At 42.6% G+C, this 18853-nt stretch overlaps 3 protein-coding genes and 1 long non-coding RNA gene across 4 annotated transcripts in view; 2 read left to right on the forward strand and 2 right to left on the reverse strand.

The window, feature by feature from the left end:
• Nucleotides 1–670, forward strand: part of supt3h (SPT3 homolog, SAGA and STAGA complex component) — a 10262-nt gene extending 9592 nt beyond the window's left edge. The window contains exon 12 of the mRNA XM_046401868.1: nucleotides 490–670. Within this exon, the coding sequence (XP_046257824.1) occupies nucleotides 490–531 (42 nt within the window). The 3' untranslated portion in view covers nucleotides 532–670. The remainder of the gene's footprint in view (nucleotides 1–489) is intronic.
• Nucleotides 671–705: 35 nt separating this feature from the next.
• Nucleotides 706–7885, reverse strand: cdc5l (CDC5 cell division cycle 5-like (S. pombe)). Its single transcript, XM_046401867.1, has 19 exons — nucleotides 7636–7885; nucleotides 7048–7151; nucleotides 6475–6636; nucleotides 6236–6363; nucleotides 5855–5954; nucleotides 5580–5706; nucleotides 5383–5474; nucleotides 5023–5167; nucleotides 4640–4831; nucleotides 3878–4026; nucleotides 3601–3772; nucleotides 3251–3415; nucleotides 3006–3086; nucleotides 2466–2717; nucleotides 2167–2274; nucleotides 1948–2037; nucleotides 1694–1825; nucleotides 1333–1413; nucleotides 706–1122 (listed from the first exon to the last, which is right to left on the reverse strand). The coding sequence occupies exons 1-19, from the start codon at nucleotides 7678–7680 to the stop codon at nucleotides 1009–1011; spliced, it is 2439 nt and encodes an 812-aa protein (XP_046257823.1). The 5' UTR covers nucleotides 7681–7885; the 3' UTR covers nucleotides 706–1008.
• Nucleotides 7886–8717: 832 nt separating this feature from the next.
• napba (N-ethylmaleimide-sensitive factor attachment protein, beta a) lies at nucleotides 8718–15814 on the reverse strand. Its single transcript, XM_046402571.1, has 10 exons — nucleotides 15586–15814; nucleotides 12948–13027; nucleotides 12295–12411; nucleotides 11411–11457; nucleotides 11231–11308; nucleotides 11069–11124; nucleotides 10649–10733; nucleotides 10390–10494; nucleotides 10237–10305; nucleotides 8718–9729 (listed from the first exon to the last, which is right to left on the reverse strand). Exons 1-10 carry the CDS (start codon nucleotides 15681–15683, stop codon nucleotides 9577–9579), a joined length of 888 nt encoding a protein of 295 aa, XP_046258527.1. The 5' UTR covers nucleotides 15684–15814; the 3' UTR covers nucleotides 8718–9576.
• A 1-nt stretch (nucleotide 15815) lies between these two features.
• On the forward strand, nucleotides 15816–18516 carry LOC124066306. Its single transcript, XR_006844571.1, has 3 exons — nucleotides 15816–15940; nucleotides 16741–16993; nucleotides 18356–18516. It is a non-coding gene; the product is annotated as an uncharacterized LOC124066306 (long non-coding RNA).
• Nucleotides 18517–18853: the final 337 nt, after the last annotated feature.

Below are 18853 nucleotides of genomic sequence, written 5' to 3' on the forward strand. Positions count from 1 at the left end.
TGCATACTGCTGAAGTACAGTAATGGACTACATGGTAAGAGACGGGCAAAAAAAAAGTTGAAGCTAATAGGAATCAAGTGAGTATCCTCTATAGCCTAAAGCAGGACTTTTCTTTCAGGGTTTTCATACCTTTTCTTTTTACTCTTTACTACTACATTAAGTTAAAAAAGTATCAGAAGAACTTTCAGAAGAAGTTTTTATTCTTGCCTTTAACATAAATTCCTGTGGGAACCTTATTCTTTTAGTGTTTCCTGGCTGAGTTGTTTGCAGGTTGAAGAAAAACAGAATTACATACTAAAAATACTTCACATTGGGCCACTTCAGATTGACTTTAACTCCCATCTGTTACAGCGGAGCCACACCATCAGTTGATCACAGGATGAACAGGGATTCATAATCTACACACACATGAAAGGTGTCATTAGTTAATGTTATCGTTCAGGAAAAACATGGACTGTATTTTAAGATAAATCCTCTTCTTTCTTCCAGAGTGCTTATTCGAGAAGCGGGATGGCCTTCCTCGCCTGTTGAAGATGCTACGCATTCCTACAAGTACCTGCACAAATTATTTTTTTGTTATGTTGTTATGGTAAAGACTTTTCGGTAAGCTTGTGTTTGTATTTCTGACAGATTGGCTCATATACTTTAAGATTAAACAGTTTGCACCTGGTTAAATTCTACTCTTCACAAAACACTTAACATTTCTTTGAGTTGAAAAGAAAACTTTATTGGTCACTAATACAGAAACACAAGGGGACTACTGGGCATGCTCAAAACTCAGCGTGTGACATCATAGCAACAAGAGCACATGAAGGCAGGACTTAATGGTGGAATTATCATTAACATTGAAAAAATAGCAGAAGGATTCAATACGACGAATTGGAAAGCGAGAAAACTCTATTGTATTTCTCACTGCAGCTGTTAGCTTGATATCAGCATCTCAATGATGAGCATTTGAGTGTGTGAAGCATGTGTGTAAAAATGTGTGATCAGCTGTGTGTGTGCTGCTCAGTACTTCTGAGCACTGTTAATCAGTGCCTCCCGCTCCATCAGTAGCTCTCCATATCTCTGCTGAAGTTCCCTCTCTCTCTCCATCTGCCTCTCCACATCCTCACGCAGGGCCTGAAACACACACACACACATTTCATTTAACAAACAGAAGAAAAACACAGTTGTTAGTATGTTTAGCTAATTAAACAACCTAAGTGATTAGTCAGTCATCACAACTGTGTAACAAATCAGCTAATCATTTCAGCTATGTACGCAGCACCAACAGACTTAAGGGTGTTGATATTCATCGTGTGTGTGTGTGTGTGTTTTAGATGTGTTCACCTCTTGTCTCCTGGGAATTGCAGTGTCCTCTTGTTTCTTCAGCTGGTTGAAGGTCTGTAGCTCTGTGGCTGCCTGCTCCACCTGGTGGACACCATGAGTATAACATGTTTAAACAATACTAATCATTTCAAAGATTTGAAGCTTTTATCGTTGTAGCCAAATCAAAAGGCTTCAACCAGTGTAGGTCTTTGTCAAGGCTTGAAAAATCCTGACCAAGATCTACCATAGACCAAATATTCGTAGTATCTCTATCTAGATTGTTTGTAGTAAGTAACGGAATTGATTTTTGTTGTTGTTGTGGGACTCGTTTTAAAGGAAATTCTTCAATATTGAAAAGTAAGTCCTGGCAGTTGTTCAGCACCTGTTCCCAGAGCTCGCTGTGCTGCTTCAGGAGCCCCAGGGCTCTGGACTGAAACCCTCCCAGCAGGATTTTGAGTTTCTTCTCCAGTTTAGCTGCTTTCCGGGCCTCTGCTGTCATGTGGCCACGGTTCACCTGGAGTGGAGAAAGACCTCAGCGATTAGACCAGACCTCTTAGAAAGCTGCAGCTGTTTTAAAAAGGAAAAGCGAACATTTCACAGTCTAGTTCTGCTAGCTTTCCGTGTGCCTTTCCTCACCTCTAGTTTTTTCTCCAGGCTTTCAATGCGGTCTTTCTTTGATGCCAGGTTGGCTCTGGTGTACCTGTTCTGAGCAGGTAGATATAAAACCTGCAGAAAGAAAGAGAGGAAGACCATTTGAATAAACGCGTACTGTAGTAATGCAAGAACAAAGTTCTCCCTCTTCAGGACAGATGATTCTCTTTGACTTTTTCTGTTTTGGTCCAGAGGGGTGCTTACCTGTCCGTAGCATTCCTCCCACACCTGCGTGTAGGCCTCCATGCTGAGATCACCGTGGCCCATTCCTGCCTTCACCACCTCCATTTCTGCAGCCAGTAACACCTTTGCCTGTTTGTTAACAAGTTGCATCATGTTCAGTACACAGTACAGCATATTTACATACAAGTTATACTGCATTGATCCTCCACTATCACAATGTCTCGCTCACACACCTGCGTAAAATGCTTTTAAAACTAAACTAAATCTATCAACAGAAACAGTTTTGAAAATCAGTTCATTGTTGGTGATGTGCATGTTACCTGCTCCATCTCCTCTGTGCTGACTGGCTTGTAGAGGTGTGTTTCCAGGTATGCTATATGTGATGCGTTGTTAGATGTCGAGGTGGGGCCTCTGTTTTTGCCGCGCTGCAGGTGACTGACTGCGTTGGCTGATGGGTGGTGCAGGCAGTCGTGGTGCAGCATTGTGATCATCTCCTGTTTGATGAGCTCCTCTGCCAGCTGGAGGTCCAAGAGCGGCTCCATGGAGGTGGGACGGAGGACAGATTCGTTTACCTGCAGAGACAGAGTGTGACACGCTGATATCATCATGCTAATGCTAATAAAGAAACTCATTCATATTCATTATCTTCCTGCATTATTACAACACAACAGCAATCAGGAAGCAAACCTGAAACTTATACATAATATAAAAGTGTTGGTCTGAAGCAGGATCTTCTAACAGATAAAAGTTAAGACTGGTTCAACACTTGAATGCAAACCAGCTTGAAGGGTCAGATTATGTGGGTGAGTGTCAGTGATGTTAACACGATCAAACCCTGAGGAAGTGAGTCTGTTTGTTACCTCGGTTGGTCTGGGGAGATCCCTCTGAACGGCGGTGTGTCGCAGCTTCAGCTCCTTCTCTCTTTCTGCATCCCTTTGAGCCTGACACACACACACAAAGTTATTTGAACTACAGGTATACACACATTACATTATACATGTGGCTTTGTGTCAGCTGTGGTTGTGCACTTGAACAAAATAAATAAATAAATAAATCACACTAGCCCCTAACCGAAGCTCCAAAGTGTGCGTGCGTGTGCGCATACCTGCTTGTGTGCCTCCACGTCTGCTGCGTCCTCCGTGAATCCCGTCTCTATCTCCGTTTCCTCAAGCTCTTTCTCTGCATTTTCCGGAAGAACAATCTCAAAGTCGTTCTTGGGAACAGGAAGTGCCATCAAGCCCTGCCTCAGCTGCTGCAGGCTTTCCCTTTGCTGGGTACGAGGAGAGACAGACAGCAGTTAATTCATTTTATTTTACTAGTTACTGTTAACCTTATAAGTCTCAATTTTGACATTTCATCTGTTTGAGTTTGTAATATCTGTTAAATATAACTTGGTCTACAGCATCACAGAACTGTTTAAAATCCAACATATTCAGAAGGAAGTCGTGTATTCACCAGGTGTTTAGTGTATGCAGGATCAGCCAGCTGCTCCTCACTGTTAATATTCAGTTTGTCTCTCAGAGGAGTGCGGCTGGGGGTCAAACCTGGGGTCACCGCCCCGCGTGGGGTCATTCCTCCTCCAGCTTGAGGGGTCATACCGTCTTGTCCCTGACCTGGTCCAGGAGTCCTGTTACAGATGACACAACCATGACTGCTTGCTTTTACAGAAGGAGCTGGTCTGTCAGTTAAATGCACAGTCTCAGCTCAGGATTAGAGGTACCAGCGCTGTTACCTGAAAGGTGTGCTGAGAACAGTGTTGGGTGTTTGTATCTGCTGCCGCTGAGGAGTTACTCCGCTGAAGTCGCTCTCGTGCAGCGGCGTGTTTAGGCCTCCCTTTAGAGGAGTGTCAATGTTGGTCAGAGCCATCAGGTTCTGGGCTTCCTGAAAATACACACCAACAGAGAAAGAAAATATTTAACACAGAGCATTTCTTGAAGGCATAACAAGCAGGACTTTCCTTTAAAAAAAAGCAATGTATAGACTCATACAGAAAAAATCCCTTCAATACCCAAAGATACAAAGACGGAAACTCTATAGTGTTTTTGTATTTTTTTTTCCAAAATGAGATTTTCGCTTGGGCCGGGGGAAAAAAACAAACAAAAAAAACCCCAAACAAACACAAATAAACTGTGCAAGAAACTGGCTAAAAAAAAAAAAAAAAAAAAAAAAAAAAAAAAAAAAAGCTAAAAATCAGTCAAAAACATTCCTTAAAACCTGCACCTAACCAGGACCTCTGGAGTTACCCATCAAAGAGTTGTGACAGACTACAGATCTTTTTAAGTATATGCTGTAAAAGTTGTTTTTTGCATGGAGACCAACATGTAAATATACTGATATTGCTAGTCTGCAATAAGCCTCTATGAGATGTACATACATCTGTTTAGCTCAATTTGGGACTTTTAATTTAAAATTTTTTGACTCTTTAAATAAGTGCTCATACATCCAGTGTGCATGTGTTTTAAATATCCACATGTTCAGTGTGTGTGTGTGTTACCTGCAGTATCCTGTCCTGAGCGGCGGGGGTGCGTGGGGTGCGCAGCCCCGTTGCCATGGAGTTAGTTAAGCTGTACTCTGACAGGAGAGCAGAGGAGGCTGAGTTACCGCTTTCGCTCTCCTCGGCAGCTTGGCGGGCGACCTCGCTGGCGACGCCCAATTTGACGACCTCCTCCAGCTCAGCATCACTGATCTGTGTACAGCATTAATTTAAATACAAATAAATACAGCAACTGGTTTAAGAGAAACACTCAAAAATACTGAGTGCACTTTGCATAAAATTAAAAATATCGGTGAACGGTATGAGTCAGTCCAGGCGCACTGGTCATGGATTTATAAAACATTCAGATTATAATAGTACAGGTGTTAGTGTGCAGTGGTTACCTGTGGTGCAGGTAAAACCAGTTTGGAGCGTTTCTTGGTGAACTCAGCCACTCCACTGGTCTGCAGGATGGCAGATGGGAGATCGCTCTCTTTCTTCTTCTTGATCTTTTGCTTGTCCTTCTTCCTTTCCTTCTCCTCTTGCTCACTGCAAACACACAAATAAAAAACTGTGCATCAAACATGCTGATTCAGTGTTTCTGTTTAACCTTCATCAATGTATTTGTATTAACATGAAATAACAGTTATTTAATGGTTATGCATTCAGCTTTGTTGCATATTTACTGTTTTTTCATATAAAGATAAGACTCTTGTGCGTGAAAACCAGATGCATGTATAAATGCAGCGTGCAATATTACTGACCTGCGAAGTTCTCCGTCCAAGTGCTGCTGTCTGAGTCGTTTGAAGTTTGGCTCCAGAGGGACATACTGCTCCATGCTTGTATCATAGAAACCCTTTGAGTAAACAGAATTAAACAATTGCTCTTGTTAAGATGAGGCCAAATGCTGTCTTGGTGTTACGGGTTTGGTTAAAATGAATGAAAACAGCTGATAGGTTACCGGTGCAGGTTTCTTTTCAAAGGGGATTTCAGCGTTGTAGTCTACTCCTCTCTTCTTCTTCCTCTTCTTCTGAACGTCGATTCCCGCCGCTCTCAGCTCTCTGCGCTTCTGCAGAGCCGCCAACCGTCTGCAGCACAAAGAGAGAGACACTCAATCATGTCTACGTTTTGGACTTCAGCAACTTTATAGGCTTCCCCATCCTTATAGTTACAACCAAGAATAACAGACATGAAAAAACAGTAATAAAAGTTCATAGGAAAATGTGTGTATCTAACCTGGCTTCCTCCAGCTGCTTCTCTCTGGCCTTCCTCTTGGCTTTCTTGCCTTGGGTATTGGCCAGTCGAGCTCTGGCCTCTGACAGCATCTCCAACTCATCTACAAATGGTGAGACAGACAAACACAAAATTAATTTGTTTTCTTAAGACACATATGGTGCTGTTAAGGTTAAACAGCTGTCCCCTACAGCCACAAACATGAACTTGCACCATGACGACTGCACCATGATTTGCATACTAAATTCTTCTTTAGAGACACACATGTATTTTAAGAACCAGGATGTATTCTGTCCCTTGGGTTGGATAAAGTAAAAAAAACGAAAAGTTTCTGGATGAAGTCAGTCCCCCCATCACTGTCTTGCCTCAAGTGTGTTGACGTACCTTCGTCCATGTCCACGGGGTCGGGTCTGGCAGGTTTAGTTTCAGGATTTGGGTCAATCTCTCCTGGTTTTAACTTCCGGGGGTCATCTCCCACCTCTTCCTCATTGTCTCGTTGTGCTGCCTTGTCCCTAAACACACACCCACACATACAAACACACATTAATTGTGAATCATCATTCTTCAGCGACTGTATTTCAACTTATCCTACAATCAAGGTCAAAGGTCTGAGAAAGTCGTACAGCAGATATTCATAGTGCTCCAGACACTGGGCGGCAGTCCGTCCTATGATAGGTGCAATGGTCCTCCACTGAGTGGGCATCAGCTTGGCCAAATGAAGCAGCTTCTCCTCTTCCTCTCTGGACCACTCTGTCTTCTTGATGCTCGGGTCCAACCACTCGTACCTGCAGACAGACACAGAGGAAAGGTATGAAATCATTATTTAAATCAGGTACTCTAACTGACATCAAGATCTCTTTTGCAAGAGTGACTTCAGTACAGCTGATGAAACAGGACAACACGTAACAACAAAGTTCACACACAAGCCCACACTTAGAAACATAATCAGAAGCTCTAAAAAGTTCAAAATTAACTAATTAAATGTACATGCTGGGAGTTTTACAGGCATTTATAATTTATCTTATTAAATTGCAAAGTGGGGGGGTTGTTGTTTCCAATTATAGGACTGTTACTGATCATATCTGCGAGTCCTGCCATCACCATGAAAACTTAATGAAGCTAGGGTTTTATAACGTGTTCGCAGCAAAATGACTTCGAAGCGAAATGCCATCACACGTCTTTGTATCAAGACTCACCATCTGGCTTTACACTGTTTGGCAGACTTGCGGTGCAGCAGGGAGGCGATACGAGACCACTGATTTTTCCCATATTTCATCACCGCTGCCTTGAGGATCTCATCCTGGGTGAATGAGCAGAGCACAAAAGAGACACAAGGGGCACAAATTCAGAAATATTATCTTGCCACATCTTCAAGCCAGTCACATATTTCATAAACGCGGATGAACAACAGATACATTCCATTAAAACCAAAGGATAATCCCGCTGCTGACCGATATTAAAGGAATAAATAAAGGAATTCTGATTCTGATATCACATCCTTATCGTCAGCTCACTTGCTAATATTTCTGGTCTTGCAGGCTCTGGTAAGGTTTGCTAACGATATACCATATGTACTGATCAAATTCATTACTACATGCATTAATATAACTTCATACAAACAATAACTAAACTTGTTCGATTTCACTGACAGCAACGCGCACAAACCAAACTTATTCCACGGGCTAATCCCATTAAGTCAAGCGCTAGCTTTATGCTAACTCTAACTCATAGATCTAGTTAGTGGTTAGCATCACGCTAAAGCAGCTAGCCATGTAAACACGTACCTCAGTGTTGCGCCAGACGCCTCCTTTTATCATAATTCGCGGCATCTTCGCGGCTTGTTTCTCTCTCTCCCTTCAGTAAAACTGCCAAAACTGATGTTCGACCAGTTATTAAAATATGTGGCGTTCACAATTTGCTCTCAAACAAAATCCAACACACAGAGAAGGAGCGACAGAGACGAGCGTGCACCACACCGGAAACTTGTGTCGCAGGATTCAACTGATCCGCCGAAGTGCATTGTGGGCATTATTCTCCAAGCGTTGTGAGGGAATCTGTTTCTCCTACTGGTTTCTCCGAAGATCTGTGTCTCCTCACCACCATAACCTGAAACATAAATGTATCCCTTTCACAATTGTGTAATTTTTTGCGATTTTCAGACTAGATCCATCTTTACCATTATCCCGACCTACGCACAGCCCGACTCCGAGTCGTAACCACGGCGGGTTAACGGCCGCAGGGACACTATTCGAAGAGGAAACAGATTTCGACATAACACCTGTTAAAATAATTAAACTAAATTACTCAAACAGGTATGCTACTTATCGGTATACGACCTTTACAACCTGCCTTGTCACTTTGTGTATTTTGTGTGCAGTTATTTAATTCTCACAACGACAGGTGACACATGCAGTTACCAGTAGTTTCCTGGTTAATATGTTTGTTGATGTATTAATAGTAATATACAGGAATTCATTCTGTCAGTTTCAACTAAACTTATTAATTGCAATAGCGCCCTCTTGTGGCTGCAATATATACACGTACTTGCCAATAGTTTTAACTGAATTTGACCTACGCAGTATAAAAACCATGGATTTTTAAAACCATTCTTCTTTTCGACTCACAAGCTCTCCGTGACAAGCAATAACTAAAATCAAGCACCAGTTGAGTCCAGATTGATGTTGTACTTTGAGAACTGCAGCATGACATCATGGCCTACTGGCTGTTGCCTTAAACAAAGTGCAACAGTCATGATGTGACCTTGGCTTCACAACCACACATTCCTACGAGTACCTGCAAGCGAGGTCCAAACACCCATGTTTATTCACCCTTAATGCCTATTAATACACAAAGAGGCAGTCAGATATGTGGAGCAACGATGTTTTTATTTCAACTCGGTATCTGAGGTACATAATTTACTGATTTCACACAAATGATACCAGGCTACATGTATGTTGTTCACACATCAGCACAACACGGAGAAACACGTTAACACCAACATGACATCAACAGACATGCACAAACAAGGCAGAGACGGGAGAGAGCACTGGTGGCTGACTGCACCGACCAACCACTGGCCAGAACGCAAAGAACCAACCAATCACGATGGGTGATATTACTGACTTGACTGGGGGTGTGGGGGTGAGGAGAGCATATGGGGAGACGGTGGGACAGATGAGGAGAGGAGAGGGGCTAATACCTAAAATATTAAGACAAATTGTAACACTGAGCACCATAATAAACAATAAACAATATTTTCTGTATTGACAATAAATATTAATAATCTCATAAATAACATTATTATCCCTTTTCATCAGTAACATATCTCCTTAAATTTAACATTTTGAATATTAAGACTTATCTTACTGCAGTGGACACACACCCTCTCTCTCTCTCTCTCTCTCTCTCACACACACACACACACACACACACACACATTTTATTTCCATTCTTTCTCTTTAAGTACAATTCATCCAGTGTTACAAGAGCAATACTGTAGGACCAGGGACACGGGGTCATCTAAAGGTGTTTAAAGGTGATGTTTAGCTAGCTGGGGGGTGGGGGGGGGGTCACATGCAGACTGATATGTACAACTGTAGACTCCCTCAGTCCCACCCGCCATCCCTTTTCTTCTTTCAGCCTCGCTTTCTTCTCTCACCTTAATTTAATCAGCCCTCCCCCCACCCACCCACCTACCTCTCCCCTTCTCCCCTTCTCCCCCCTGTCTATTTCAGGTCCCCAGCGTCTCCCTGGATGGTCTTTTTGATGCGCAGCAGCATCGTGGTCAACCACTGGTCCAGACGAGACACCGAGTCGAACTCCTTGACAGCCTCCGTGAACGCCTCGCTGTTCTGCTCCTCGTGGGCTTCTAGGAGTTTCTGTGGGAGCGAAACCATTTTAATGCCTGAGGGCGGTGACTCCCACCGTGGGGTGAACTGACACAGAGGCTTCATTATCTGTGACGTGCCAGTGTCAGCTTGTCAATTTACTCCGGTGGATCAGTGTAGTTTTATCTTGACTTACAATAATGCATCGTCTGTTATGTGTTCATTAGGAGTTGCATTGTTTTTCTTAATCTACAAAGAAACTCATAACTGTAACTTATCGAATAAATGCAGTGGAGTTAAAATTGCAATATTTGCCTCTGATGAAAATATTCAAGTAAAGTACAAGTACAACAAAATAATTGTAGTAGTTTCTTGCTTTTTTGTGAGATTAATTGCTTAAATTATTGCCAATATGACTAAACTAAAAGCTCCATGATCATGGGCTGGTGTCAGTTGTAAATATAATACAATATTTATGCACACTCGGATGGTTACATGAAAAACAATTTTATGATACAACAGGCGAGCAGAAAATGGGGAGAGAAAAGTGAAATTCACCTTTAACAGTTTGAGCTCTCTGGAGTCTGAGAAAGCTGGAAACATCTCCTCATACTTCTCTATGGCCAGCTGAAACACAGACATGTGCACACACAGTTGTATTTACAAATAAGGACATCATACTGGACTTTAAAACATTTCAAACTACTTTACCTTAGCGTTCAGTTCGTCCACGATGAAGTGACACAGTGAGGCCTTGAAGAAATACTCTTTAGCGTTGTACTTCAGCAGAGGATTGTCCATAGTGCTCATCGCAACCTGAAACACACACAAGTTTTATACAAATCATATTTATTCACACTACAGAGACTTTAATTACCTCATCACACTTTCCAGTACAGGATGATTTAAAAAAGAACATTTTACTATTGACAAGTGTAGTATTTATTAAAGGGGTGTCCTCAGCTGTTACCTGTTCATAGATTTCGATAGCTTTCTGGTACTGCTCCAGCTGAGCGCTGTAGTGTCCCACCTTCAGAAGACATTTGTTGGCTGAGCTGAAACACACAAAGACGTGCGCAATGAACAGGTTAATGTGTGCATAATTAATGTGTGTCTCCCCCACTATGCTCACCACCTGAGGGTAAAGAGCAGAGACTTTGTGTTGTAAATCTGGAGGATATTGATCGCTGCACCAGAGTCAACAACATCACATTACAGTGCAAAAGGGTTTAATGCACACAAGTTATATGGATTTTTGCTTTAAAGTGGACTTAACACATTACCAAAATAATTGGAGAGTATTTTTTTATGGACACAATGAGTGAATAATCAACAGATCATTTCAGGTGTGTTCGTGAGTATTTTGTGTGCGTTTAGCTCTCACACGTACCTGTTAGATTCCTCTCCTTTGTAGTAGTCTGCTGCCTGCTCATAGTGGGCAATGGCCTGAAAACAACACAAGAAGATGAAAAACACAAGACAAAAGTCAGCACAAAAGACCATAATTTAGATTCAAATAAAAAAAAAAAATCAAACTTTCCCCCTCACATACCTTCTCAATATCAACCAGCTCAGACTCGTAAATCTCAGCGATAGTGATGTGATGTTTGGCTGCGATGGTGAACCGTCCCTTTAACCAGCACACACACACACACACACACACACACACAACATTATTCACAGACAGGACAGTGGCAGGGTGGAGCAGCTTAAAGGTGGAGGTAGAGCTTACCATGTCAGTGTAGATGTCAATAGCCTGATTTAGACAGTTGATGGCCTCTAGAAGCAGACAGAGAAGACGGTGAGGGGGAGCAGGAAACGAAAAGTCAGCCGCTGCCATCTGAGTCTACTCAGTCCAATTAAAGCTCTCTCAGTTTCCTCCCCCTGTGACAGCTAACCTGCTAACCCACAGTATTTTATTAAGCTCATCTCATAACTACATAACCCTGATATGAGTTTTCCGAGAGCGACCCGTTTTAATCTTCCAACGATACCACATCAGGGTCCTGACTCTCAGAGAGGTGAACAGACGAAGAGTCTTCCCCTTTCAGCATCTTTATGACCAGCAGCGGAAGAAGCAACGACACCACCGAGCTGAAACACTGCAGCTGACGCAAACCGATGCAAGTAAAAGTCCTGCACTCAACATTTTACTGAAGTACAAGTACAAAAGCTGGTGGGGCTGACTTTAATGACTTTATATACAGCTGTGAAGGTTGTGTATTTACCCCCAGGGATCAATAAAGTGTTCAGCTATAATGACACATTTTATATCAAACAACTTTTATTTATTTATTGTATTTTATATCATTAATCTCAGTCTACAATGTAAAAGTATCAAATAAATGTAACTGAGCATGAAGAATAATATTTTGTTCTGAATTATAGTTTAGTAAAGGTCTAAGTAACAGAGAGTGAAAATAACTAAACGCACTTAGTCACTTTCCACCACCACTAAACACTTTTTTAACTAAATTTCCCAGTTGAAAGAGCCCGCCTGCCCCCCTCTCAGCAGCATCCTGCCAAAGCTGGACCTCACATAGACCTCACTCAGTCTGGTAAGATCAGAAAAGCAGAGTGTGTGTGTGTGTGTGTGTGTGAGATAACAGTGCTCACCCTGTGGGTCGGCCTTCTTGTAGGCGTTTCCGGCGTCGACGAAGCTGGTGGCAGAGTCCAGTTTGTTCTGCAACTGCATGTGGAGCCGAGCGGCCTGACAAAACGCGTTTCCCGCAGCTACACACGCACACACACACACACACACACACAGAGTCACAATTATTAGTTAATTTAATACAAATACAATCCAAACAGACTAAACTGGTCTTTCACCAAGCACTCATCATTTTATAACATTTTTACTCTCACTGATTGTGCTCACGATTTCGCCGGTCAACACATCAGACAGCAGAACCATCAAAACACTCATCTAAACAGCTAAATTCTGCTCAGCGCGAGCTATTATTGGCACATCTAGAGCACACGCTGGTTTCTGCAGCCGCGAATGTCACGCTTATTTGTCCACAGTGTCCCCAATGTTCAGATCTGACTGCAGTGCATGTGTGTGTGTATGTGTATGTGTGTGTTTAAAGAAGCTGTGGTTGCTGTATGTTTTAACCTCATACACACTGACTACATCCCGTTGAAATAAGGATGGAAAAAAGAACATTGAAAGAAATGTGTGTGTGTGGGAGTTTGTTTATTTGTATACAGATTTCTGAGGGTTTTTTATACAGTATGAGTGTGTGTTGGTGTGTGTGTGTGTCACCTACCACTCCAGTTCTTTGCCATCTTAAACATGTTGGCTGCTCTGGCGTACATTTCACAGGCATCCTCCACCTTATGGTTTCCACTGAAGTAAACACAGACGAAAGACAAACAAAATCAATTTTTTCCTTTTTTCTTTTTACTCTGTGACCTGATGAATTTGAATTTTTAAAATGCTTGATTTTCCCTTCAGTGTTGCTGCACATTTTAAAGCAGCGTGCAGGGTTGTCCAGCTGAAGGACATCATGATGGAGGGCAGCTGAGGATACGTTCACCCTGCAGCTGAAACTCTCCAAAATCTATTATTTTATGAGGCAAAAAAATCTTTTTTTTTAAAGCAGCACGATGACGAGAAATAAAAGTCCACCACACTTCAGTTTCATATTTGATATTTGATTCTCGTGCAGCCTGGTTTGTATCTGCTCTGTGGCCATGTGACTGCAGCATGAACTAGTTCACATAGTGTTTACATCACTCTCCCTGGGACAGAGCTCTGTGTCTGTCTCTGTCTCCATCTCTGGTCCTGTCTCTGTCTCTGTCTCTGTCTCTGCCTCTGTCTCTGGCTCTGGCTTTGGTTCTGGTTCTGCCTCTGGTTCTGGTTCTTGTTCTGACTTTGGCTCTGTGTTTGGTTCTGTCTCTGTCTCTGGTTCTACCTCTGTCTCTCTCTCTCTCTCTGTCTCTGTTTCTGTCTCTCTCTCTGTCTCTGTCTCTGGCTCAGGCTTTGGTTCTGGTTCTGCCTCTGGTTCTGGTTCTTGATCTGACTTTGGCTCTGTGTTTGGTTCTGTCTCTGTCTCTGGTTCTACCTCTGTCTCTCTCTCTGTCTCTGTTTCTGTCTCTCTCTCTGTCTCTGTCTCTGCCTCGGTCTTTGGCTCGGGCTCTGGTTCTGGTTCTGTCTCTGTTTCTGTCCCTAGTTTTGACTCTGTCTCTGTTCTTACGCTGCAAACTTTCAAGGACCAATCGGTTGCAGACAAACATGCAACAAAGAGAAACAAACAAAGTCATGTTCATTATGTCAACACTGGTGATCCTGCAGACAGGTCACAAACCTCCTCTTAACGAGGACTTCGGCACAACCAAAGCCACTAGACGACCTCTGCTGAATTCCCTTCATCTCTCGACTCGGGGCTGAAGCTCATTAAAAAAACATGGTGGTAACCAAGAGGGGAAACCAGATGTGACCCATTTCAGTTGTTGGATTTGAGGCCTGATTACAGAGGAAATAATCCTGTTTTCATTGATTTCATATCAAAGGTGGTTCAGGTGACCAACAGCAATTTACTACCAGTTTGTAGAAAAACCCAAACTGGCAGGATCTGAACTATCTGGAGATGAAGATTTGAAGACCTGCAGTATATCCCGCATATGTCAGACCGCACTGGTTTTTCATGCATCAATCAAACTGAACAGCAACAGACTTAACTGGTTTCAATTCTTTTGTTTCCTTGTTAAACAGACTTCATGCTGTCTGAGATTACGGTTTTATGTCATGTTTACTCAGGGTCCCTTATGTCTTTTTTTGTATTCAGAGTTGTTCTATAAGAACGGAGTAACTTCTGGTTTTATGGGTGAATAAATTGATTGCAGGGAAAGCTGCAGCTAAGAGTTATCTGCACTATTGATCTGATGATTGTTTGCTTTTATACAAAGTCAGAAAACTGTTTAAAATTGGTCACAAACAATCCATAACCCTATATTATTGATTTTATTATCACTAACGTAATCATTTCAGCTCTAAATTGAGCTCCAAACCTTGTATGTCCTTTTAGAAAAACCATCACTCCCCTTTGATATTACTAGACATTGTGATGAAGTACAGATGATGGCTCTGCCTCCACTTCAGTCTATCAGTAGCCTGAGTCAGTCTGTCAGCTGATCAATCAGCCAGCCAATCAGCTAACCTATCTATCTATCTATCTATCTATCTATCTATCTATCTATCTATCTATCAAATTTATATTCCATTTTCTCCATTTGTAAACATCCGCCCCTCACACACACGAAGGCCCACTCCCACACACAGGATGGTGGCGGTGTTGGGGGGGTAGGAGAAACAGCCTCCGCATCCCTCCATCACCACCGCCTGGTTCCTCGCACGCCGTCCTGGCTGCGCTGCTCTGCCCGCCTCCCTGCATCTCCTGCTCGGCCACACGCTCCGTGCGAGCGCGCCCCTCCTCCTCCTCCTCCTCCTCCTCCTCCTCTCCCGCAGCAGCAGCAGCAGAAGGCGATGAGCCACATTTACATTCCTGTTGCGTGACCGGCCACGACACGCAGGCCACATCACCTGCGATGACACCTCACATTTCTGAGCTTCGGCTGACGAGAAAAGACGCCACGACAAACCCCTGGATCAATCTCTCATAAGGACACAATGTCACAGTGACAGTTACCAGCTCCTGTACAGATGTATAGATTCTCAGGTTTGATCAGGCCTCTGAGGCTCATTACTGAGCACCATGGAAACGCAATGGGACTATTACAGGAATATCTTAGTGGTTTTTCCGTCAAGAAAAGCAGAAGCATCTGACAGGCTTTTCTGGGCCCCGCATGCAGCGCCCCCCCCAACACACACACACACACACACACGCACACACAAACCAAAATGAGAGGGAGGTAAACAGAGAAGAGAAAGAGAGCATCCCTTACCCGAACATCCCTCCGAGGAAGGATCCGGACGCTTTGACCTTCTTGTCGGCTTCAGCCATCAGCTGCATGGCCTCCTTCTCTTTGCCCGAGTTGTCCATTGCGAGCTGCGTCTGCCGCTGGAGGAGCGATGGGAGGAAAGCAGGCCGACGTTCCGCAGTGGATGGAGATGAGAGCCGAAGAGAAGAGAAGAGGGAGACGTCTCCGCTGGTGCTGATGCTGAGAGGCTGCAGCTCTTCTTCTACGGCGAGACAGAAAGGTCATTTGTGGCTCACTGCCGCCGCCTGCAGGAAGGAACTGAAAAAGACGACGTCCTGCAAAAACATTTCCCCACCTCCGCTGCCTCCACCCACAGCATGTGAGTCCATTTTTGTTGTGATGCCATTTGTACTGTTACATTTACCAAAACAAAGTGACAACAAAAGAAAAAAGTTCCACTGACATGATCTCATTTTATTTTAATGTATAACTGAAAAAAAGACAGATGTAAAGAAATAAATCAATAAAATGCAGCAATAAAAATGAAATCATTTTTAAGTGAACTTTCTTCAGTGCCAAATATTTGTTTAAATGCTAATACAACTTTTCCTAACACAAATGCTTCAGTGCTAATGTTTTCTTTTTCACATCAGATTTTCTTTTCAGTGCCAAATTTACTGTCACTGTTTTAGCCCCATGAACACTTCTTTCCGAAAACTGCACTAATTACTCGGAATAATCACAGACCTCCCACTGTGAGCAGGTTTTAATAGGAACTACTTCTTCTGTATGAAGTTCCAAACGTTTGAATGCCTGAGCATCACATTTCTTCTTAAATCTCCCAACAGTTTCACTCTTCACACTGATAGGCTTCATGCTTACAAGGTGCATTCACTGACATGTGGCCACTCGGGGGCAGTACAGCCCCACGACAACCAGATACACACCTGTCTGACATGTTACCACGAGCAGCAATAACATTTTTCACACAACTGCAGTACTTGCACGTTAAAGGTGTTACATGTAGTGGCAAACCGGATACAGTTTCTCCCGGGTTAAAATGGACTCTTTGAGGAAAGTGACAAAAAAACTGCATGAAAAATGTAAGTAATGTAAGTAAAACAGCATATACTGAACAAATAACTGTTTAAAATGAAATCCCCGCACTGTTTGTGACAGGCAGAAGCTTACAGACCATCTCTCAGCTTGAACACCCTCCTCCACCCTCCTCCACCGTCCTCCCCCGTGACTGTGGCAGCCCACGGCCTCCCTGTGAAGGCCGACATTGTCGTGCTCGCACACAAAATCACGAATGCGGTGGGTTTGCCTCCATGTGACTGACAACAGTAATTACCTCCTTTCCCACGCCTCATCAGCGCATCTGAAAAGTCAGTACAGCTGAGCTCTTGGACTTCAGCAACAGAAGCATCAAGTGAGAACACCTCATTTTTAGACCAAATCATTTTAATAGTCCTTCAGTTAAAATAGCATTCAGTAAAAGACAATAAAGCATGCTCAGTTTAAACACTAAAGCAGGGCTGTGTTCAACAAGGCATTTTGTCAGAGAACCTCAGCCATTTGGCAGACTTAAACATGGGGTTAACAAATAGTTCAGCAGCTGAGTCTAAAATACTGCCATTGTAACTGCAGTGTTGGCTACCTTTGTGAGGTCAGGTGCAGACTGAGGCAGAGATCATTCACAATCAAACCCAAACAGTGGCTCCAATTCAAGGTTGTTGAACACAGCCGAAGCCTTAGTGTAAGTCCAGAAGAAAAGCAAAACGTGGAAAATGTTCCAGGGAGTATTTTCCGGAAGATCACTGTACAAAGTGTGACAAGCTCCATTCGCTTTACAAAACGGTCAACTTTGCACACTGGAACAATGCTGAATAGTTTTATAAATTATTTATGTTCTAGATGTTTAATTATCATGAAAATAACAATTAAATAAATCAATCAATCATCAGATTAAAACCAGTTTCACATCAAAACAAAGAAATCATGCAGCGGCAGCAGACGTCCACATCTAGCAGGACCGTTTGTGTAGCAGTCGGAAGGAAATGATGGGAAGTTGCTGCTACTGGTCAGAAAACATTTTTCAAAGAGGAAATAAGAAACAGACGACTTTGCAAGAGTTTTGTTCTTATCCCACAATCTCTCTGTGCAAATCCTCTCCCTCCTCTTAAACATGGTTGAAGTAAACGTCCACTGGTCCATAAACGTCTTAGGCTAACAGTCATGCTATGATACATCCTCATTTTACTAACTTAACAGAAACTGCCACTGAGATTTACTTTATCCCCAAATCCCATGAACAATTAAATAAATAAATAAATAAGCAAATAAATAAATAAATAAGTGCATAATCAAACTATCGAGGACATGGTAAATGAGCCAGTGGTTTTCGGAAACATAAATCTTGTAAAATATAAAGTCCACACAGTTCTTTACTCTCTCCTTTCATCCATCCATCTGTAACCACATTAAACTTGTTCAGGTGATTTTCGCACTCGTGTCAACACACTCATAACGTTCTGAATATGGATGGCTGTCAGCGTCTATATGAATGATCAGGAAATAAATAAATAAATAAGAAACAATTGGCTTGATAATATCCTCCTGAAATAATATGTGACATTAGATGCACCGATGTAACATAAAATCTTAAAAATCTTTAAAGGTAAGCAGTCTTCACATGATGTTGTGGTGTGTGTGTTGTCTTGTGCTGCTGTGAAAGTAATCCTGTATCATTACAGTATGCGACAATATCTGTAACTGTACTTTATGTTCTCAGTTTCAGACTCACATAACGTGGTGGATGAATCAGGGCTGGGAAGGTGACGGAGGAGCACAGCACACGGCAGGCCCCTTCAGGCAGAGCCATCGACCTCCAGCTGCTCCAGTGAAGCTGTGTGTGTGTGTGTGTGTGTGTGTGTGTGTGTGTGTGTGTGTGTGTGTGTGTGTGAAACAGAGAGTAATCATAGAGTTTAGGTGCCAGCAGTGATGCTGTTATTGTTCTACATGAATAAGCAGTTTCTGATTTGTAAAAAGACAGAATGTTGTGCATAAAAACACAAAATTTCAGTTCACTGACGTTCAGATGTATGAACAGAAATAAACAGAGCTGTAGGGATGTACGATATGGATGTTTTTCAGCCGATACAAATCACTACCTGCTTCTCATAATAAGAGATCATTTACATCTTCGTTGCGGTGACAAGTTGTTTGAATCCTAGTGGAACATGCACTGCAAATTGCAGCTTTCTTCCTTTAAAACTTTAAAAACCATCCG

The sequence above is a fragment of the Scatophagus argus genome, chromosome 10 (assembly GCF_020382885.2).
Source record: "Scatophagus argus isolate fScaArg1 chromosome 10, fScaArg1.pri, whole genome shotgun sequence".
NCBI lineage: Eukaryota > Metazoa > Chordata > Actinopteri > Scatophagidae > Scatophagus > Scatophagus argus.

Excerpts from the sequence above, each read along its gene's own strand:
- napba (XM_046402571.1), bottom strand. The coding sequence starts at position 15,683 with ATGGACAACTCGGGCAAAGAGAAGGAGGCCATGCAGCTGATGGCTGAA. Across the intron at positions 13,028-15,585 it reads TTCCTCGGAGGGATGTTCGG|TGGAAACCATAAGGTGGAGG; the intron begins GTAAGGGATGCT and ends TGTTTACTTCAG. Across the intron at positions 11,125-11,230 it reads AGCTGGTTGATATTGAGAAG|GCCATTGCCCACTATGAGCA; the intron begins GTATGTGAGGGG and ends TGTTGTTTTCAG.
- cdc5l (XM_046401867.1), bottom strand. The coding sequence starts at position 7,680 with ATGCCGCGAATTATGATAAAAGGAGGCGTCTGGCGCAACACTGAG. Across the intron at positions 2,038-2,166 it reads GGGAGGAATGCTACGGACAG|GTTTTATATCTACCTGCTCA; the intron begins GTAAGCACCCCT and ends TTCTTTCTGCAG. Across the intron at positions 1,826-1,947 it reads GCCTGGAGAAAAAACTAGAG|GTGAACCGTGGCCACATGAC; the intron begins GTGAGGAAAGGC and ends TCTCCACTCCAG.